At 38.7% G+C, this 22,264-nt stretch overlaps 3 protein-coding genes across 3 annotated transcripts; 1 reads left to right on the top strand and 2 right to left on the bottom strand.

Moving 5' to 3' along the window:
• Positions 1-2,126: 2,126 nt before the first annotated feature.
• LOC110044642 (uncharacterized) lies at positions 2,127-12,191 on the bottom strand. The gene is made up of 13 exons (XM_089278532.1): positions 11,961-12,191; positions 11,808-11,852; positions 11,228-11,283; positions 10,498-10,537; positions 10,295-10,388; positions 10,002-10,076; positions 9,390-9,446; positions 8,827-8,953; positions 8,202-8,235; positions 7,244-7,553; positions 5,391-6,356; positions 4,543-4,750; positions 2,127-4,308 (listed from the first exon to the last, which is right to left on the bottom strand). The coding sequence occupies exons 1-13, from the start codon at positions 12,096-12,098 to the stop codon at positions 4,050-4,052; spliced, it is 2,409 nt and encodes an 802-aa protein (XP_089134658.1). The 5' UTR covers positions 12,099-12,191; the 3' UTR covers positions 2,127-4,049.
• Positions 12,192-12,487: 296 nt separating this feature from the next.
• LOC110044638 (mitotic-spindle organizing protein 1-like) lies at positions 12,488-14,858 on the top strand. The gene is made up of 3 exons (XM_020750202.2): positions 12,488-12,554; positions 13,216-13,361; positions 14,404-14,858. The coding sequence occupies exons 1-3, from the start codon at positions 12,500-12,502 to the stop codon at positions 14,425-14,427; spliced, it is 225 nt and encodes a 74-aa protein (XP_020605861.1). The 5' UTR covers positions 12,488-12,499; the 3' UTR covers positions 14,428-14,858.
• On the bottom strand, positions 14,848-20,482 carry LOC110044621 (3-ketoacyl-CoA thiolase, mitochondrial-like). Its single transcript, XM_020750183.2, has 6 exons — positions 20,209-20,482; positions 18,615-18,860; positions 18,146-18,293; positions 17,528-17,703; positions 16,383-16,583; positions 14,848-15,757 (listed from the first exon to the last, which is right to left on the bottom strand). The coding sequence occupies exons 1-6, from the start codon at positions 20,392-20,394 to the stop codon at positions 15,518-15,520; spliced, it is 1,197 nt and encodes a 398-aa protein (XP_020605842.1). The 5' UTR covers positions 20,395-20,482; the 3' UTR covers positions 14,848-15,517.
• Between the last annotated feature and the right edge of the window lie 1,782 nt (positions 20,483-22,264).

The raw sequence follows: 22,264 nt of genomic DNA on the forward strand, positions 1-22,264 counted from the left end.
GTAAAATAGAAATAAAACCAAAACAAGGAGACGGATACCACATAGGACCCCTCACTCAAGGCCAGAAAATCGCGCCCAAGCGGGAGCCCATTACCCTCTGGCCCAAGCTTGAAAGTTCTTGTAGTGTATGATTGTTCTGATTATCAACTGTTGGTCACCGTACGCGGCAGACTGATCCTTGCGGTAAAGAGTAAGAAAAAATGATGAAGTAAAAAGCAAACACAAGCATTTGAAAAACCGCGTCGAACATTGATTGGGGAGACCACCCGGATCCCGCAAACTGAAAGAGTCCGTTGTCGACAGTCAGCGGTTATCCATTGGTATCCAGGCCCCCGCTATATAGCAACGCCTGGTAAAAATTAGCGTCTAGCTATTCAGCCATGATGAATTGGGTTCATTGTAACTTCTTTTACTCATTTAGTTTAAGTCTGAGACCTTACCTGGTGGTCGGTGAAGAGCTAGAACTGCATTCTGATATGTTATCCGTTTGTAACGTGTTCTTCGTAGTAGTTTGTACTCGTGTTTCTTCGTGGGCAGATGATTTCGTCAACGTTTTCCTTATCCGATCAAACGCTATTGTTTGAAATGATGACAAATGATTCTGGATGCCTGCCGTCGATGTTGCTTTCTCGTATCTCGTGGTCTTGTGTGGTGGTCTTTTGTTCCATCTGTGTTGTATGCTGTCTTTTCTGTGTAGAATGTTTTGTGGTTTGTTAACCTTTATTAATTTTAATGCTTGTTTCTAGTTGGTAGTTTGTGACTCCATAAATCTTGTTTGTTTCCCTAGTGGGTAATTTCGTTTACCATTCTTTTTGGTTAGGATAACTTAATTCTTAACGTAAACTTATTCTTTGTGGATATACATAAACATAGTATTTACTCAGTTGCAAGTCTTTGAGCATGTGCTCTGCACCAGTTGATGATGACAAACACTGCGCAAATCTGAGGCGGAGACAGTAAAACTGGCGGACTTTACCTCCTGGTAAATAGTCCATAACAGTTTTATTTACTGCCAGGATTACAGATCGAGGGAACTGAAACTGGTGTGTAGAGTTTTCAATATGCTAACAAATAGTTAGGGAAATTTCGTTTTGACAAAATTTGTGCTGACAAGAAAGTGTTGTAAGGTATCTGATGATCAAAAGTTAAGTATCTGCAGTAAATGAATTCAAAGTTATTTGGTTATTTGTAATCAGGGAGCATAAAAGGTTATGTTACTGAAAGCTTAACTGGTTTGCAGACTTTGAAACTGAATGTAAATAGTCAGTCAGTCCCTCAAACACCATTAGATGCTGGGACACATTTTCAGTGAAGTCTGGCCTGTGACTATGCTCCCCAATAGGGTATAGAGTGAAAACAAACAAACAAACAGCAAGCCAAATACAACAAGGTAGACTATTGACAGGTGGAGTTCCACAACAAACTTGTTAATGTGGAAAATATAAAACAGGACCGTAGCCAGAAAAAAATCATGACTGAGGCAATGTCCATGGTTAAATTTTTGCAGTGTTTTACTTTCTCCCTTCAAAAAGAAACAGCAGAAAAAAATCAAAATGACTGAGGCAAGTGTCCAGGTTGCCTCATACTGGTTCAACCCTGTAAAATTAATGCTGTCACAAGCATGGGACAAAGTTAAATTCTAGTCTGGGCAGGACTCGAGTACATTCTTGATCCTCAGTGGGAGGAGGGGGACTTCCATATAAAAATGATGAGGGTTCTCATAGTTCCCTTTAGGGGTTGAAAAAGCAGTTTTGGTACCTCTTAGGGTGTTTAGCCTCAAACTTTCCGCAGCGGGAGCTTTTGCAGTACCTTTTAAGGTATTGAACCCACAAAATATGACAGGAGATAATTTGTTATGTAAGAATTGGCACCTCTTAGGGGAGAAAAAAAACTTCAAGCCGTGCCCACAAAACAGGAACTTGATACCTCTTAGGGGTTCTTTTCAAAATTTCTGACCAGCACAGTCCCGGTCCTTCTAATATGGGATTCCCACCCATGGTCTTGATCTGGTCAAATACACTGTCTAACCAATGAGAAACAGGAGACTTGGTGAGTTGGGTCTAGAATCAGAGATGATGATGGTGTTCTGTTCTGAGGACTACCCTGCAATAACATCCAGCAATGAACACACTGAAATGTTATCTTTATTTCCAAGAAACAAAAACATTATCATCAAGGTAATTTTGCAATATACATGTAAACTTTGTACAGCTATAAAAATATACATAACAGGATACTATAGATTGTTTTGGGTGGAAATGTTTCAAATATAATTTCTTTTACACATGAATAAAAAAGAACCACAAAGTAAAGCTGTTAATTATTATTTCCAAGAAAACGCATGCTGTATATACAATAACAGAAATTACTTCAATCAGTGAATGTGATCATGCACGTGATTCAAAGAATTGCTGACTTTCAGATCCACTCACTGATTAGAATAAGGACTATCAGAGCTTGTCCTTGAGTAAAACACACCCAATGATCAGCCAGTCTTTACATGTCAGGACTCAAAATTAATGCTCACAAACTCAGAAAATGCAAGTGATTTTGATAATCTGCAAGTGAGAAAAATATCCACCAGCAAAACGTTTGTGAGTTAGAATCATCCATACCTCCCAAACATTTGGAAAGAATTTGCCAGTGGTCTCACCGGTTTGCTAGCAGAAAAAATCTCACTAGCAAAACTTTGCAAATGGATTAAAAGGTTAACTTCGAGTCCTGCATGTGGGTACAAAATAAATAATTTTTGAGAACGATGGACACTGATCACAAGACTATTCACAGAGTGTTAATCAAAGTATTCCAAATATCCATAAAAGTCTTAAAGGTGTAAAAAGTTATCCACAGAAATAGCCTTCTGTACTATGATGGCTACTGTACAAGTTATTATAAATTTAGAAGTGCATAATAACTGAAGATAACTACTGAAGTGGAGTTTTCAAATACAGATAACAGGTAACATTTTGTTAACTTTAAAAAAATACAGGCAAATGGTAATTATCATTATTAGCAGTCCTCAAAATGTGTTGAGACTGTGTTGAGGATCAATTTAATCAAACATTGATAATAATCCTAAATTATTATTGATTTGCAATAATTATTACTGAGAATCAATAATAATGATAACTATGTGTCACCGTGAAGCACTCCTATTTCTATTCACTTCCTTCAATCTCTTTAAAGCATTTAAATCCTTCCCTTACAAAAGGAGAAATGGGCATGGCCTGAGGAGTTAAGATTGATATTTTCCTATTAAACTCTCCTACTCGGACAATAAATATGCATCAACCTGGGTTAACGCTGTACTCGGTTGAAAAGTGCCATGAAGCCCATTGTCTTAATAATGGTCACCATGAAAATACTGCTTTGCACCTATTTGTTCAATAAGTACTTACTAGCCTTCTTACTCAGTGAGGTAGTAAGTACTGGTTCTTGTGCAAGTGTACAGGTTATAGAAGGTCATACAGGGGTATTCTCGTGATATGTGATTACCTGATTTTATTTTCCGTGAAACATGAATTTAAGAACTTTTTCTTACTGATCTGTGACCCAAAGGCTTTGCATGACCAGTGAAGAACTTGAATTACTAACTGATATTCGTGATTTCACCACTCTATTCTACGTGATTTTGAGACGCAAAGTCCTCCAAATGGTTGTCTGTTGAGAGAGTGATTTAGGTATGCGATTTGCAATATGGAGCCTTGGCCTTAGCCTTTCCTGATTTTACTTTGTTTGAACACTTTTTCTAGTGTAAGAGCAGGTCATTAAAAAGAGTACAAATTTACTTGCTTATTTTCGTGATTTGGGAAAATGAAATTTTGATATCTGTGATCTATGATTCACTATTTTTTCAGTTCGTGAACTGTGCAAGAGACCCTCCCTGTACGACTCTCTTTATAGACCTGTCCACGGTACTTGATGAGTGCACATGTTGTTGCCCTCCTACTAAGTCGATAACACTGTCTGGCCCTGCCACTCAGTCAATAACATTTAACGCTGTTTAGTCCTCCAATGTGTAGAGTTTGTAAAATCAGTATTGTCTCTGATTAATAGTATTGGAACTCTCCAGCACATCCCATTAAACTGTGTTGACTTCTGACTGTGTTTTCCCATTGGCTGCCACCTCGCTGCCAGTCTGAATAACCACTGTCACTATTGTCTTGATAGGAAGGTAAGGCAATCTTGGACACAAACCCCCCTGGAACTGCCCTGGGAACCTTAGCAGGTGGAAAGGTTACTGGGGGAGACAGTGGACGTGAACCATAGATCAGCTTTGAAGAGACAGGTCTTGGTGGCCATGGTGATCTGCAGAAAAAAATATCATTTGAAACTCAATCATGTCATACAATACACAACACTGTTTCTTTTCCATTCAGTTAATTAATTTGAACTATGTAGTACAAAGAATAGACATTATACGCTCACTTTTTGTTCGTTTAAGTGTTCCGATTAAATCTCACAAGACTGCATAATTTATTCAGACTGAATGAACCAGGTTAACATTGTTAAATCTCTATTTAGTATTATGCTTTTGTTCACCTTTTGAAGTCTGACTCATAACCATATTGATTTGTCTGATACTGGCGATCTCTCCATGTGAAATGATCTCTTGGAGGCCTCCAATATAGAGCTTTCCATTCCACATATGACATGGGATAAGTGTGTGAAAGCTGCCATTTGCTGTCATACTTGGAAGAAAACAAAGGGGAACTTGACTTCTTCCAGGAAGTGGACAGTGGGTACCGTCCTGCAAATTAGAGCAAATAGGATGTGCTCAAAATTAAATCATGATAAAAGGGTGATGGGGATGTGGGAAGGGACGTATTCGGGAGAAAAAAATGTTCCCGACTTATTTCAAATAGCCCCATTTTCTTTCATTAGATCTCTAGACAAAATATGGTACTGCTGGGGTATCCTTTAATTTATAAATTTGACAGACCTTTTTCAGGTAGAGCTGGGCTGCCTTAAATGCTTAAGAAAAATGAGCATCCTCAAAAATTACTCATATTATTTCTTTCAAAATAATTATGACGAACCTAAGTTTGTTTTCTCTCCTTCGACAGTTATAAAAAATAAAATTTAATGACATTTGAATCCTTCTGTACAACCACATGGCTAATCTGAATTTTATTTGTCTCCTCAAGTCATACAGTCCAAAGAAAGAACTCTCAGCTGACTGACCTCTGCTGACCTATCCATCTAATTCTTAGAAATAGATCGCGAAATCAACTGCCTTAACCCCAACATTAAAGCCGTTTACTTCTAACCCTGGTAACAACCCTGCTACATATGATTAGTATTTTAAAACATTGCTCATTGCCGCCATTGTATGACCTAACATTACCTGACATGGCCCACTTTGTGTTATCACACAACGTTGACATTACCTTCAAAACCTCCTTGGAATTTCCTTCTTCGGATTATGTCCTCCACAGCTGGTGATAGTCTCTTCCCAGAAACTCCATGGGAGTAATGCGATGCCATGTCTCCACCACTTCTACCAAATCCAGATTCCTCGCTGTAAGTTACGCCAGCACTATCATGCCTATGTGACTTACTGGTGGACTTGTAACCATAAGGACTGTCATGATCTCTACGACTTCTATAGTTACCTGGGGTACTGAGGTGTGGAGCTAAAGGTGTTGACATACGTACCGGCTCCCACGCTGAGGATACATTTAAACTCAAATCAGATAGTGTCAAACTGTGTGGATCATAGGAATAGCTGCTTACACCCTGAGTTGGAGAGAGCCTGTTGGCTCTTCTTAATGCAGCTTTTGCTCTCATCATTACAACATCCTCATCAAGTTCGTTAAGGTGACTAGATTTATGAAAGCCTTCTGTAGTACTGTAATTCCTTGTTTGCCAATTTCTGTGGCTAGGAGCTATAGAATGTCCACTTGGAATGTCTTTCCTAAGTCCTAGATGTTCATTCCTATGGTCATAACTCTTGGGTTCTTGACTAAACTTTGAGCCAACATCTTCAACTTGCATACCACTCTCCTGTGGCAATTTGGGATGTTCATCAGATGTGCTTTCATGTCTGACATTTCCAGTATCCATAGCTTCTGTGGCAGCGTTCTCATCAGGAACTGCTTCTACTCTAGGAGTCAGTTCTTCAAACTTCATCTGTGGCGAGTCTGTGCCATGAGCATTACCATTCTCTTCTGAGGAATCTAAATCATCAGCTAAGTCCTCCATTGTGATTTTTGGTGGCATCTCATCATCATCATTATTAATATCTTCTACTTCCTTCTCTTCTTCTTCATTGTCATCTTTCACAGAGAGTGCCAATACTTCTAAAGGACCACCATCATCAAGTGAAGTATTTGGATTTTCAGCATGTTCTGCTTCTGAAAAATAAAAAACTTAAGATTACTACTTACAGCATTGTGTCCTCATTACCATGTAGGCATATCATTCAGCCATGCCACGATGGCCTCCCTGTGAGAGAAAATGCCTGTTATCTAGGGTGCATTAACGTGCAATTGAGATGACTGTGTTTACTGGCTACACTAAGTTCAGCTGCTCCCATATCATAATCCTGCTCCCTATCCTGGCTTATAACACCCACTGGCAGGTACATGTGAGATCAGGTTTCAGACTTAAACTGTGGAAATACATGAGGAACACGTATGAAAATATTGAAACCATACCATTTTGTGCGGTTGGAAGACCAAGAATTCACTTAGCTTATAATTAATCTTTGGCTTATATAGCCGAGTAGACTGTTCTTTTGGAAACGATGACGTACAACTTAATAACAAGAGAAGGAAAACGTAGGGAAACGTAAAAATAAAAATAACTTGTCATACAATGCTCGATGTACTTTCCTAACATAACAGTACACATAAATCTAAAACATTCTTCAAACCTGAGGAGTGCGGCGATTCGTCTTCGCTTTCCATCATGCAATTATTTCTCGCTTGATTTCAATCGTGCGAACTATCTTAACTCAAAACCTTTACACACGAGTAAATTGCAGCTACTTTTTATCTTTCATTCAACTTTCAGTGTCTATAAAAACTCAAGCAGATCACCGTGAACAAATAAGAAAGTGCAAATTATTTAGACTGAACGTTATCTCAAGGGCGAGTTGACAGGCACTTGAAACTTTTGCGTAAAACTATTGCAATTGTCAAAGACGCTATTCTGGAAGGCCAACGATGCGTTACATTGTTGTCGAACCCAGACTCCTCGAGTAAGCAAATTGACACTTCATGCACGTTACATGACATACCACTTTCCAAGTCCATTTCTTGGACGTGGTGGCTGTCAGTTCTTGAATTTGCTTTGATTGGAGACAGATCTGGAAGGGCATCTCCTATGATTTCAATCCCAGATGACTCAAATACGTTTGTTGAACACTCCATTGGGCTCAGACTCTGCCTTGAAAGATATGGCCTTCTGGTGGACGTGGGTGTCTCAGGGACAGACAGTAGTGGTTTTATTGGAGAGATGTTTGGACTTGACATGGTGCTGGCGGTTGAATGTCTGTTCCTTATTGCATGTTTTGGTGTTGACTGGTCAGACACTGGGCTAGATGTGACCTTAAAGTTATGAACAAAGTACACATTGTAGGAACTTAGGTTTTTTAAATCTATTATCTGCTATTATCCAATTTCTTTGGCACAGGATTGTTGCAGAATATGTTACAAAATTTATCACATTAACAAACAGATTCCATGTTGCCATGTGTCTGTTCAGTACTAGATCAAAGATGGCATCAAAATGCACCCATGGTAAGGATGAAAAAGTGGCATATGAGACGACAGTATATGTGTTATTACCAAAATTTGACAGCTTCTGTGGTCTGTTACTGAACAGATGCACAGCAGCATGGAATCTAAATCTGTTTTATATAATAAAGAAACAAAAAATAGTAATGATGTCATCTATGAGTCTATCCTCTAATAGATCATAAGCAAGAACGTATCAAAATGTGAGAAGAATTTGATTGTTATATAATTCTGTATGACTGCAGCTGTCTTTGCAAGAAGAGTGTTAAGCCTAGTATGAGCAGTTCTCTGATGAGCCTGGTAAGACAAGGTAGACCAAAGAGGATCTCTTCTAAGAAAAACATTAATTTTTGTCGAGGGGAAATTCCACTTGAAATTAAGAAAGCTGGCAATAGGCAGATTACTCTGTATGATTATGCACTGTACTTAGAAGTAACAAGGGTTCAACAGAATACTTACCAAAACAGGACTTTTGGGGCTCTTTAAAATGGATCTAATAAAAAAGGCTAAGTCTTAAATATGGCATACAGGTGAAACAGTGCAATAAAATACAAGTACCGTCATTCAGTTCTGTTTTGCTTTTCATGTCACTAGGGTCAGGGTGTGAAGAAAGTCATGTCTGATAGCAGGGGGTTAGCAGAATTTGTGCTCATGCTGGTGTACTTTTTCCTTTGCTTGTCCAAGGGGCTAAGGAAGGTTTTTGGGAAAAGTTGTGAAGAAATTGAATTTATGACTCCACGGCTGCCTAGGAAACATGTTTTGGAATAAAGAGGGCTACTGCTACATAGCCAACTACACATCATGGGAACCTTGATGTAAACACCAGGGAATGTACTGGCAAATATACAACATATGTATAAGCAACTGTTAGTAAAGAGTTTCTAGCTCTAATTAAATTAAGAATAAAAGCTGTCCAAAGCTCTTGTAAATTCTTCAACATTTATTGCATCAGAATACCATCACGAATTAATAATTTGTGTAGTTTACTAACTTGAGATACACAGAATCAGCAACTTCTTTTAGCAAATTCTTTGTGTTGATCAGTTAATATTTTTTACTATATGTATGAAGTATGGTTGCTTACTTTATTTCCAGTGGATCCTTCTCAGCATCATTTTTGTTTTCTACTTGCATGAAAAGCTTCCGCCTTAGGGACGAAAGTGAAATGTCTTTACTGCCATTGAGGCCATCCTCGTTGTAATAAGTTGAACCTGAAAGAGAAAGACCTCAATTTGAGTGTAATTTTCGACAAGGAAGGGAGGGAGGCGTGGTGGCCTCATGGTTAGTGCACTTGACTCCAGATTGAGCAGTCCCGGTTCAAGCCCTGGCTAGGGACTTTGTGTTGTGTTCTTGGGCAAGACACCTTACTCTCATAGTGCCTCTCTCCACCCTAGTGTATAAATGGGTACCTGAGAATTTAATGCTGCGAGGACCCTGCGATGGACTGGCATCCTATCCAGGGGGGAGTAGAAATATTCCTAGTCACTTCATGTTACAGAAACTGGGATAAGCTCCAGCCTGGTCAGCCACTTGGCTGGTATGCAGACTTAACCTTTACTATCTAATTCATCTAGTATGCTATTTAATGTTAGTACTCAGTGTTAGGTATTTTGCAACTTATAAGCCTCAAGATGCCAGTTTGCTTACCAAGATGGTTTTGTAAATCAAAGTCAGGTGGTAACGAAAGCTTGGTCTGGCTGCTTGCTGAAAAGAGAAAATAATTAATTTATTTTATAATTACTAATCGAGTACATTGTAGAAATTTATGATATAACTGGACAAAGTTACTTTTTCCTGTTCTTCTGACGAAATGGAAGTACCTAGGCCCTGAGAGGAGTGGTGGGAAAAAAATGAGTCCCCCAACAACCTGTATTTTCAGTGGGTGGACTGGTCACTGATACCTTAAGTTAGCATGGTTTAATTTTACATTGTAACAGATATAGACTTTCTAAAAGTTCTTTCCAATAATGCTTCACTGGCCTGGTTTCTCTGTAGTGAAGGTTGACTTGTGGCAAGTCTAGCTAACGTCTATGTGATAAGTAATGCGTATTTGAAGGATATTGTAATAGTCGAGAGTAATAACGTTTTATTATTCTATGTAAATTTATAAGTAATGTACATGTATGTACATACATGTAAGTATTTGTATTGTAAGTCTTTGTAAGTAGTTTTTCTTTTCTTTATGTGTATTGCTAAACAACAACAACAACAAAACAGTCTACATAATGAATTACAGTTGAGATTACTCTTGTTTCTTACCATCTGCTTTTGTTTTGCAATTTGTTGAGGAAGGAGATGAATATGAGGATTCCACAGAACTGTCAGCTTCAATGTCTGAGAGGCAGAATAATTAAAATGATAGGTTTGTGTTATTGTGCATTAAATGCTACAACCTCTCAAAAGTCCTGGTTGTTATTAACACAAAGCAAATTGAAAAACTTAGTATGTGGATAAATACGAATCACATCATTAAGTTAACTGCAGTTCTAACAGAGTTTTGTACATACAGGGAAAACAACCAATACTTAGAGATGGTGTCTAGTAATACTTACAAGCAGTAGCAGGTGGCAGAGGAGAGAACTTGACATGTTTCGCTTCATGGTTTGGCGTCCATGGAGATGGAACAATGGAACTTTGAGAGAAGTACTGAAATGTACAGGCAAAAAATCGCATGAGATTCATGCGTCTGGATTACAAAGCATTTCTAAGCAATGTTTAGTTGTGACTGAGATGCCAATAGTTGTCAACCACCCACCTCATCAACAGCTTTTTGTGCGGCAATTTCATCTTCTTCCCTAAATAAGAAACGTGAAAGTTGAGGAAATAATCATTTATGCAGGGCCTTTACAATGGACAGTGACAAACAGTAACTATATCATTTTCCAGTCATTTTCTGGAAAAACCACTGGTTGGAATTGAAGGGTAGCTGATGTACATGTCTAGAGAGTGACCTTTCCAAGGTCTTGTTGGAACTAAACCTGAGCAGTCCACCAAACTTTTAATTTAGTGGTTTCTCATACATTTCCCGCAAAAGAACTAATATGAAAGATGATGATAATGATGCAGATGATAATAATGATGAAGATGATGATGATGATGATGATGATGATGATGATTAAAGCCTAAAGTTGAAAATGTATCTACTACTTAATAAGTATGGGTTATTGACCAAGCTTGTTCGGTCAAGATGGCTAGATATTGGCCAAGTTCTTTTTTTGTGTGTTTATGGACCGAGACGGGGTCGAGGTCCATAAACTCGTAAAAAAAGAACAAGGCCAATATCCAGCCATCTTGACCGAACAAGCTTGGTCAATAAAGGATTTATTATATGCCTTTCGGGGAAATTTTTCTTGCGGGACATGGCGGGTAGTCCCGAGCGGGCAAGATAGCTCCATCTTGCCCGCTCGGGTAGCCAATCACAGCACAGGATTTGATTCATCTTGCCCGCTCACGGAGCTATCCCTATAATAAATCAAATAACTAACCTCTCAAATGTGCTGCTATATTCTTGAATAGGAAATTCATCAATATCAGCAGGATTCTATGAAAAGTTATTATTTATTTTAATATTAGTAAAATCAAAGCTACATTTGCGTTTGAATCAGTTAGTCATTTGCTTACATGAGTTTCTCTAACTGCCCCAAATATCATAAGCTAATGTTTTATGCAAATGCACAATCTGGTATATTTCTTGAGAATACTTCTCCATAACATGGTTACCTGCAATGACGATATGATTGATCACCGCAGTTATACACACAACTTAAGCAGTTGTAAAATTAAAGCGTGAAAAAAAATCAGGCCTGAACGGGATTCGAACCCATGACCTCTGCGATACCGGTGCAGTGCTCTACCAACTGAGCTATCAAGCCAACTGGAGCTGGTTACATTTTGAGTTCGTAATATACCCGTTGATGGTTACCTGCAATTTCTAACTTCCTTTATGCTCTATCAATTTTAAAAAGGGCTTAAACTTAATTCAATGAATACGAGATGATCGATTTTGAACACAACTTTTTGGTATAAGCTCAACGATCAGGTTGATGGAAATATAGGGTAGCTTACCAAGCGTGAAATCTGCTCTATTGACCACCTGAAACTTCGCCGTTTCTGTGACATTTAAGGAGCAAGTAAGATAAAATGGCCGATCAGTGACTGTGAAATGGGAATTCAAAAGGAAGTATTTCGTCTAATTCGATCCAACACGAATTTTCTTACCTTCTGGCTCCCGGGGGTTTCTTGCTTAGAGAACATCGAAGGGCTAAATCCAGGACAGTTTGTGCGTTCTTCGCGGCCACTGTCGAATGGATTCCGCGTTATTTCTAAAGAGGACCATGTAGACATACTGTCTACCATCTTGCACTCGCTTAAAACAAATATTCGTTCACATAAAAAGGAAAATGTTTAGATGTAAACACTGAAATTCCGAAAAATCGAACTGCTTTGTAAAGTAATTTTGAATCTGGCGCTCAGCCGAGGTTGAAAAGAACATTGTAGGAAGAGAGAATCTAAAATTGATCAACAAGGCCTTTTCTGCACGAAAACATCAATCGTCGCTCCTGTAAGACAAATCCAGCGACGAAATTACTGTAGAAGGCTACTTTAAATTATATTTGAGGCGATAAAAGGATCTCAAGTTGATTTACAGGTAATGTTTATTATCGAGGCGTTTCTAAAACCACTTATCGCATGATTGACGGGGCATTTTCTCTCAAAGTTCATTGAAATGGATTCCGCTGTCCAAAAAATGATGTTGAATGTATTCCAAGATGGCGGAAGGCAGGGTTGCCTCTGCGCGGGAAGCAATGGAAGGTACGATTTTTTTCACAGTTATTCGGCATAATTACAAACGTTTCATATCTACAGTTTCCGTTATATGTAATAGTTAACGGTTTTGGGGAACAGCTGGTTTATGGAATAGACTGGAATGAATTACTGTCACTTCGCTCGGCTCCATGGTCAGCTCCTTCGCTCCAAGTCAGTTCGCTCCAAACAAAAGGTAGATCGCTCTACGCAGGCCGGGTTCGCTACATCAGCTAACCGAGTTTGGCTTGGCGTGGATGAAAGAACGAGGAATATCTGTACGCGCGTTGGAGCGAACTGACTAACCATGGAGCCATAGTTAACTATGATGGAGCTAAGTGACCAAATACCATTGAAATAAAAAAAGAGCCAATATTTTTCCAGTGATTTTTTTTTCCATCGATAATGTTTCGATTCGTTGCAAACTTGTGCCGTTTTCAACCCTTCGGATTAGCGTTCCATCAGATTGCCTCACTGCTGCTTACTGTAAGGGGCTACAAGAAACGAAAACCGACACTTTTGTGGAAAGGGTTTCAAGGAGCAAAAAGACGTTTGAACTCTCTGGTGCGCCGATCTTGGAATCTTTAATTTACACTTTTATTGCATAGATTGTTGATGGTTTGCCTTCATATATTAGTCGACAAGCTTACTCCTGTGTATAATTTTTTAGCTTTGGTTGAGATCTCCAAGTTGCTTAACACTGGCCTGGATCCTGAATCTTTAGCAATCTGTGTAAAATTATGTGAAGCAGGAGTGAATCCCGAGGCGCTAGCATCTGTGGTACAAGAGCTAAGAAGAGAAGCTGCATCCCTTCAGGTACATGTGTAAAGCTGTCAAATTATGTCGCTTTGCCTCCCATTAAAACCCAGTAGGCTCTCCTTAGCTCCGATACGGAGTTCAAATAAGCTTTTGTGCTATGCCAGGGGTCAATCTCTTTAGTCATTGCAAGTTGCAAACTTCCCCTTGTTTATTAAGTGGGTGAAGTCTGCATTGGACCAAGTGTCCCATCTTGCCAGAGCATAGACCTTTTCACAGTTTCTGACACCATCTTGCTTGGGGGGCAAACATGGCAAACTTTACAGTAAATGTGTGGGTAAAATGGAGAATCCAGTGTCTAACAACTAAGAGAAAATTCAAGTTTCTGGAATGACACAACAAGTAATTTATGGGTTACTGTTTATGCCCAATTGAAAACAAGTCCTGGTGCACAACATGTCACTTGGAAATGAGTTTGATTCACAACACAATGAACATGCAATAAAAACTCATTTCCATATGAAGGGTTGTACACCAAGACTCATTTTGAAACAGAGGTAAGGGCAGCTTGGTAATGGTTTATTCAAATACCCTTTAATACATCAGGTTAAAGGAAAGCCCTAGGGAGTGAAGTGTTTAGCCTAAAGAAACAACTTTGAGGGCAGAACGTAGCTCAAGTCATCAACTGTTGACCTTATACAGTCTTTCTAATCTTTTGACCCATTCTTCCATACAGAGAAAAAAGGACATGGGGAACAGAGTCCTTTTTCTTAATATCTAGGTTTTAAAGAAGGGGCTTATGTGAGAGGGGCTTGAAAGAACCAGGTGTCTGATTAGAAAATGGATGTCTGTACATAATTAACATTTAACCCAGTTAAATAACCTTGCTCTCCATGAGTTCTCGTCGCTCAGTGGATAGAGTATTCGATAGAGTATTCCCGGTGTTCGGGAGGTCATGGCTTTTATTCCTGTTGGGGACTCAGATTTTTTCTTTGTCCCACGCTCATGTCATGTTGATTAATTCACCTTCACATTTCATTACTGAGCTTAAAATTCACCATCTGTATTCACTTATCACTATATCAATGTTATTCCATTTCAGACCCAAGACATTGGGGAGAGATGAGAGTTGTAAAGATTGCAAGATTTCACTTTTCCAAACACTTTTCCAAACATTGCTACAGCAAACCAGCCTGTTAAAGGAAATCACTTTTTTCAGTGAACAGAACTTTGTAAAGATATATTGGACAAGTTTGTTATTTAATGGTTGTAGAAAATGTATATATGTGGTGTTTATTTTGGTAGTTAGCTTTCTAGAGCAATAATGATAAAAGTTAACTTATAACCTGAGAGAATGTGGTAAATGTCTATTCTGTCAGTATATGTTCAATAAAATCCTAATTTATCGAGGGACTCTGCAAAACATTGGGAGGTCCAAGGAATCAAGGGTACATTTCTTGAAACTGTTTGCCAAGGATTCAAAACAGTTACTTTGAATAATCATGAGGTTCAAAAAGTCAAGAAATAAAGTGTACTGAGCTTTAGATATGTTACAAAGCTTTCTTTTTATTTGACCAGCTGTTGCATCTGTCACTCTTTTGAACAAGCAAAGTATTAAGTCAAGTCATTAAAGTCATTCAATTACCCTTCCTAAATGAAATAATTTTTAAAAATTGCCTCTTGTTTCTTGTATTAATGGACATTTTCAAATTATCATAATACAACACAAAGTGTAGCTAAGCATGGTTTGTTTAGAATAAGGATGCAAACCAGTTTTACTCACACTGAGGTTATTTTGAGTAGCACTGATGTGTGTAAAAATATTCAGTTGAAACTGGTGTATAAAAGAGGCAATGGGAAGCTGTTTATAAAAATTGAAAATATGTTGGAAACAGTTTCCAGTCCAACAAACCTTCAGTTGATGATTTGTAATACCCTTGACCCTGTTCCAGTTTTCCTATTCTGAAACTTGAAAAACTAATTACCATGCAGTGTAGTTTAATTTCTGTAAGGTTTAAAACAGATATTTAGCAATCCTTTTAAGATACTGAAGCATTGTTCTTAGCAATGAAAGCTGTAATTTACATGAACAAAAAGACCTCTTAAATCTTTGCCGCTATATCTATTTTCTTCAAAATGTTTTTCACATGTAAACTATGCATCAGTACATCTTTATGAAATTGTCTTCAGCATCACTTCCTCAACTGCTAGGAATCTCATTGTAAATTTTCAAGAACAACTGCTATTCCTTGTCCGCCTCCTATACATGCCGATCCAATAGCATATTTAGCACCTCTACGCCGCAGCTCATGCACCAAATGTCCTGTGATTCTCGCTCCTGAGGTTCCTACAGGATGACCTAAAGCAATTGCACCTCCATTGATGTTTGTCTTGGCCATGTCCAGCTCAAGCTCTCTTTGAACAGCAAGAAATTGGGGAGCAAATGCTTCGTTAACCTGGAGAGATTGCAAAAACAAAAATGGTCTGTTGCGTAAACCTCTCTTGTACTGTTTTAATCTACACAAACGAGATTAGGCCAATGACTCTCAAACTTCAATTTCCATTAGCCCATTTGAGTGTTTGCCTCTTATTTAGGGATGCTGTTTAAGTAAACAGGGAAAAGGAAGAGGTTACACATCATAAATGATTTGAGAAACAATGGATATGTGACACTTCTGTCCATTTCACAACCTGAATATGTGACATTAAACAGTAAGTTAGCCTGTGAATGCACAGCCAGATATTTTTAAGGCTGGAGTGTTCACAGGTCAACACGTTGGAATGATTAATGCACCAAATTTTTATTTCAAGGCCTTATGGCAACATTGTTGATTGAAAAGAAAAGGAAAATGGTTTGTTGAAAAGGGAAAAAAGACATGGTTGACTGAAATACCACATCACTTCATCTGCACAGCTAGTAACCACCCTTAAATCATCCATAAAATAAATTGACAAGAAATATTTATGAAATTGATATGTAATTGTAACTTTCAAACAACACAACTTGTGTCACACAAGTGAAAGAATTACGATGTAGAACATAAATATCCAACAATTGACTGTACATCTCAGTTTAAGTACCTCAATAAGTTCCATGTGTTGAAGACTCTTGTCGGCTTTATTTAATGCTGCTTTGATTGCTGGGACAGGGCCAATTCCCATGATTGATGGTTCCACACCAGCAACAGAGTACGAAACAATTCTGGCCAGTGGCGTAAAGTTGTGCTCTTTAAGGGCTTTCTCACTGACAACGATCAGTGCTGCAGCTCCATCACATATACCCTACAAAAAGAACTGCATTGTTTTACACCTCTGGAAAAAATGTGATGTTATAGCACCCCTGGCAGCAGAATTACTTTTGCTAGAAAAGAGTTTTTTTATTAAAAGTGAAAGACTGAGACTAGGGGTTTCATTAATGTTTTCAGCAGGAGGGAAACTGGTTATCACAGTTGGGCAGAACTATTTGACCTGAACTCTCCCCTAGATGATGAAACCAGGGGGGCAAAATCATACTTGCAGCTAGTCATTTTGCCCAGTGCCCAGCCCTTAATGAAACCACTGTGCGACAGTGCAAAAAAGTCAGACGGGACTTCAGGCCCAATCTTGGCCACAGAGGCCACTTTGTCTTCTGGTCAGCACTGAGAATGGTGACTCTGGCAGGTTATTTTTTGTAAAAACATGCATGGAGTCCTCATTTGCAATAATGTAAGCATATCAGATTTGCACAAAAGTCTATTTATGATGACAAATTAAAACTGGCTAGAGTCTGCATTGTTGATGCTGATTAAAAGAAAAGTGTCTGAGATGAAACTGCAGCAAACTGTTAAGTGTAATTTGAGGAGAAAAGAGAAAACTCAAAAAAGTGAAAGAACAATCAGGTAACTCTACATGCAGTTTCATTACAAGAATAGACAAAATAAAGTTGTCTGGCTTGATGTCTAGGGCTGTCATTAAGAGGCCATAATCCATAACACCTGTTATGGCTGAGTATGCTTGATGGGTCCATGACGTGGCAGTGAACTTGCCTGTTGTTGATGCAGCTCACCCACAAAGTAACAAGTTTGTCATGGATGTGAAGAGCAACACAGCACGTCAGTCAAAACATAATGACAGCCCAAATGACTAAGATCACAGATTTTCTGTGAAGTCAATTCACCTTTAAAACTTTTCAAGTCAGAGCATTAATAAAAATAAAACAAAGTATTTTGCAGACAAAAGCGTCTTACAGAAGCATTAGCAGCAGTGATTGTTCCATCTTTCTTGAAGACTGGAGCTAACTTTGTTAAATGCTCTATTGTACTGTTTGGTTTTGGGTGTTCATCAACCTTAAACTCTTCTGGACCTTTCTTTCCTTTCACAGCCACTGGAACAATTTCTTCTACAAATCGGCCATCCTCATTAGCTAGATGATAGAAAAAATAGGCATACATGTAAATAAAAAATGACAACTACTCATCATTACAAGGTGATCACTGGAACCAAACAATTTCATTTTCCAAATGAATGCAAAGTACATACTGGTAATTATTTATTTTGTTATTTCACTCAAGGAAGAAGTGCATTTTGAGGTGAGAGCCAAAAAAATGAGGAAACCTTAAGAATGTATTTTTTGTGGCCTAAATCAATGTTTGGTTTGAATGTGTTCACACCAATTTTTGTTTCAATTGTCTTTGTTTCGCATGAAAAGTTTGAAAATTTTAAAAACAAAAGCAAAATAATGCTGTAAACCCTGGCAGCAGAGATTTTCTGGAATCCACATCTAAGTAAGCAATAATTTTGTTTTCATGTGTGTCAGCTCTTTAAGATAATTATATAATACTGCTTAAATTAAAGTTTTCCATTACCCTCAGCCCATCTCTTTTGTGATAACAGAGCAAACTCGTCACAGTCTTGTCGTGTGATGTTATATTTCTCAGCAAGATTTTCTCCAGTGACACCCATTGGCATTTTAGCATGAAAATCTGTCAAGCCTTGCCACAGAGTATCTTCCAGCTAGGACAAATATATCAAAAATAATAGGATATGTCATCAAAGGCAAGATATAAATCATGACTACGCTAACATGTTGTAAATTTAAAGGAAAACAGCGAAAATAAATGTTCTAACTTTGGTTATATGGAACAATAACTTAATAGGAAGGACAATAAACCAGTATTTCAATGTCTTCTTCCCTAGAGTAGACTCAGTGGCTCATGAATTGGTGTTGGCATTCAACACTGGGTTTTGCCGCACCCTTTCTTGGGCACCCTTAAAACTTACTTATGCCAAGTGCTTCTCTGTTCATTAGCTAAATCACAGCAAGAAATCCCTCACCTTTAAGTCAAGCCCAAGTTTTGTTCCAAATCTAGCATCTCTCAGGGCATAAGGTGCTTGACTCATATTCTCAGAGCCTCCACACAGCACAACGTCACTCTCACCCAGCTGAATCTCCTGTGCTGCCGTGACAACTGCTTGGAATCCTGAACCACATAGCCTGTTCACTGTTAGTGCAGGAGTTGTAACTGGAACATTGGCTTTTAGGGCAATGTGTCTTGAAATGTATGCCGCATCTGAGGCACTCTGTGAATGAGTATTAAAGAGCAACTAAGGTTTATAGGGTCTCGTTTTGCTAACTTTATGCATGAGGTAATCAGGCAGAATGAGCAGTACATTCTCAGCAAGTATCTGTTAAGACTGCAGCACTGAATTCCTCTGTACAGTTGATGATGCTAGCTACTAAACACTTGGAAATGTTGCAGAAAAAGTACTTCCCTAAAATGTTTTCCTGTTTGTGTGCACACACAACACCTGTTGCCCATGAAATTTCAGAGATCATTTCATTTCTGGGAAACAATAAAATGCTGTTCATTTTTTTCAGGACATTTAGGTTACATGCAGTATTTGATATATGTTTCGCCATTTTGGTCTCATTTAGGGTGTTCCAGACAAAACACAACTATGGTATATTTTAAGGTTGCAAAATGCTGCCATGTCTGTTTTAAAGTGATTATTGGGGGTCAAATAAACCTGGAGCCATGCCCAATTTGGTCTTCTTAATGGGTTCAATTCACATTCCTGCAATGAGCACCCCTGACCTTTTCACATAGAATTCCTCCAACTCCAACCTGTGACCTAGCTCCGATGGATCATGTATACTAAAGGCATCCATAGTCAAGTGTCGATCAATACCCTCGATCGACCTTCGATCCACACTCGATCAATATCTCACTCAACACTTGATCAAAATCGCGACACTAGGTTGACACTCAGTCAATATCTCAATCAACACTTGATGGACATTGGATCGTGTCGGGCAATATACAGCCGAGTGCTGACCAACTCATATGTATTGATTGATTCTTGATAGCATGTCTGCAAAAATTAGTAGACTTTTGACCAAGGTTGAACCAAGATGTCGATCAAGTGTCAACTGAGAGTCAACTGACATGTCAATATAAATCAAGTATTGATGAAGTGTCAAGGGTCGATCGAGGGTATCGATCAACACTTGACTGTTAATACCTTTAGTACACGATCTGACTCAGAAACAAAATCGAGTAAAACTTGCAGTTGTGTCAGGAAGCTGAGGGAATCCCCTGATAAAAAAAAAGAAAAACTGCCGTCCTTATTTTAATATATTTGATGAAGATGAACATGATTTTTGAAAAACTTTTAGCATTGTTCTAAGACTGAAATCTCCGGTGAATATATTAGGTGTTTTGTTGATGTCGCCAAATCTTGGTTTTAATGTCGAGTCACGAAAGTTCAAAGTCCACCTGTACACTTATCGCGACCACGAAAAACAACCTTGTCCGCTATCTATCAGAAATTTTATCCAGTGTAAAATTCCTCTGCCGTGTTCAACTCAGCTGTAGTACAGTCTATTACAGTGCTCACAAACTAAGCTAACGTTTAGAAAATGTTGTACCTGGATGACGTTGCCAAACACAGAGGAATCTACGATCGCAGGATCAACTTTGCCAGCCTCCATTGCCGCTACCGCCGCGTGTTGTCCAAGCACCGTAGCACTCATGCCTTTTAATTTCCCTCCAAATGCACCGAATGCAGTTCTTTTAGCTGCTATGATGTATACTGGCCGAGCAAGACCCGCCATGACTCCGCTGAGCGAAAAATACAATGAGAACTGATGAAAACTACCACGAAGATTTCAAGAGTAGTGCGGCAAAGACAAGTAACCAAGCCTTGGTTAGATGAGGGGTGTAAGGTGGGTGGGAGGAGGGTGGGGGGAAGTTTGTCGCCCGTGACTTTTGTTGCATGACAGCTATTTACCTAGGATCAACTTGGGTTATTATATTTTGCTTAATAATCTACAGTCCAAAGCTAGGTCAGACCCCAGAAGAACTAAATTAAACAATACCTGTTAAAGCCATTAATCAAGCCAACATTGGCCTAATATTTCTACGCAGTGACGCAAGTACAACCCGCTCAAGAGTTCAAAGTGCACATTGTGAGGTCATTGAATTTTTATTTTATTTTTTTAAATTTTAGTAGCAGGACCTCTGTTGATAGCAGTTTTATTTATAGAGCTGACAGAGTTACCCTGAAAAAATAAAGGTTTGCTTTCTTACTATATGCAGACTTTTATAGTTACATGAAGTGAAAAGTCACTGGAGAGTGGTTCCCGTATTCCTACCGCAACTTCACTGCTTCTGTTCCCCGAACAAGCACTAAGGTTAGAGTCTTTTCATGAATTTCAACGTTTTCCTAAATGGCATCGTCCCTTGTTACTCTAGCATTTTTATTCCACTGATGTATATTTTGGCCCAAATTCTTATTTCTCTGCATGGATTTTCTCAAATTTTAGGGTGTAGTGGTCCGTCCACACACGTTTCTTTTCTTTTTTTTTTTTCGTTACAAGTTCTTATTTAATGAATTTTAGTATTTTATCATTATTGTAATTTAATATATTTTCCTTATATTGGTTTCATTATCGTTTTTCTCATTTTTATTCTGTAAGAGCACTGAGATTTTTTAATGTAATGCGCTAGAAATAAATTATTATTATTATTATTATTCTTTTCCCGGGGCCACCGCCTTGCGTTCGGACTTTTTCAAATCCCCTACAGTTAATACTTTTGCTTGCGATTTCGACGAACTGAAGACAACACAAAGGGTCTGAGAGGTCTGAGGACAGGCCCGCAAACTGATATCCATCATCAGCTCCTGTTGCACTTGCACCACGAAGAGACAAGAAAAAACCGAGATCAAGAACATTTCTATATCAAGCCAAGAAAAGGAAACAAAAATTCTATATAAGCTTTACACGTAATCGGCCGACAAGCATAAAAGAAGACATAGTTATCCCAGTCAAGAGTCTTCAGTGTCCCACTGCACTTCAAGTGATAGGTTCGGATTTGACGTCCCCTCGCCAGGGTCCGATAGGAGCTTAGGCAAACCACGACGGCGATGCCAACGAGAACGTCACCAAACGAAAGGCTAAAATGAGTAGAACAGTGGCTGTGCACGTGCGTTGTAAATCTTTGTACATTTCTTAGTCGTCCTCTGCAAAGCAATTAACGTGAAATGACAAGTTCTGCGTATTTTGGAGAACGCGAACGCGGCAGCAAATTTTTCGTATTTTCGTAATTTCGTATTGGGAACTGAACGCTGGGATTGCACTTTTAGCTTGAGCAAGCATTGAGCCCGACAGGTGCACTGAACAGATCTAGACAATTGTGAAATGAGAAGGTAAAATCTAAATTCATTTCTCACTGGGAGTTGTCCTCGGGGTTGCCGTGTCATTGCGAAGGTTCCCTATTGTGTTGTGCCATGAGGCAGGACATTCATCATAGGGATGAATATGGGACACGCCTAGAAATAATTTCGGTACGGCTTTTGAGTACTTTTTCTGCGTTTATTCTTTGTTTGTTACAACTATTGGTTAAAATGACTCATTCAGTTTTTGGTTAACCAAAGAGAGAGGGACAGAACAGGACTCGTTTAAGACCAAGCTTATCTCCTGC

Source organism: Orbicella faveolata, unplaced genomic scaffold, assembly GCF_042242905.1.
Source record: "Orbicella faveolata isolate gen_17 unplaced genomic scaffold, um_ofav_v1 contig_46, whole genome shotgun sequence".
Classification (NCBI taxonomy): Eukaryota; Metazoa; Cnidaria; class Anthozoa; order Scleractinia; family Merulinidae; genus Orbicella; species Orbicella faveolata.

Coding starts and splice junctions, on each gene's coding strand:
- LOC110044642 (XM_089278532.1), bottom strand. CDS start 12,098: ATGGTAGACAGTATGTCTACATGGTCCTCTTTAGAAATAACGCGGAAT. Junction 11,284..11,807: donor TAGAGCAGATTTCACGCTTG/GTAAGCTACCCT, acceptor AACTTTTCATAG/AATCCTGCTGATATTGATGA. Junction 10,538..11,227: donor TATAGCAGCACATTTGAGAG/GTTAGTTATTTG, acceptor TTTCTTATTTAG/GGAAGAAGATGAAATTGCCG.
- LOC110044638 (XM_020750202.2), top strand. CDS start 12,500: ATGTATTCCAAGATGGCGGAAGGCAGGGTTGCCTCTGCGCGGGAAGCA. Junction 12,555..13,215: donor TGCGCGGGAAGCAATGGAAG/GTACGATTTTTT, acceptor ATAATTTTTTAG/CTTTGGTTGAGATCTCCAAG. Junction 13,362..14,403: donor GAGAAGCTGCATCCCTTCAG/GTACATGTGTAA, acceptor ATTCCATTTCAG/ACCCAAGACATTGGGGAGAG.
- LOC110044621 (XM_020750183.2), bottom strand. CDS start 20,394: ATGGCGGGTCTTGCTCGGCCAGTATACATCATAGCAGCTAAAAGAACT. Junction 16,584..17,527: donor TCACTGCTGCTAATGCTTCT/GTAAGACGCTTT, acceptor TTCTTTTTGTAG/GGTATATGTGATGGAGCTGC. Junction 15,758..16,382: donor AACACATGGAACTTATTGAG/GTACTTAAACTG, acceptor CAATCTCTCCAG/GTTAACGAAGCATTTGCTCC.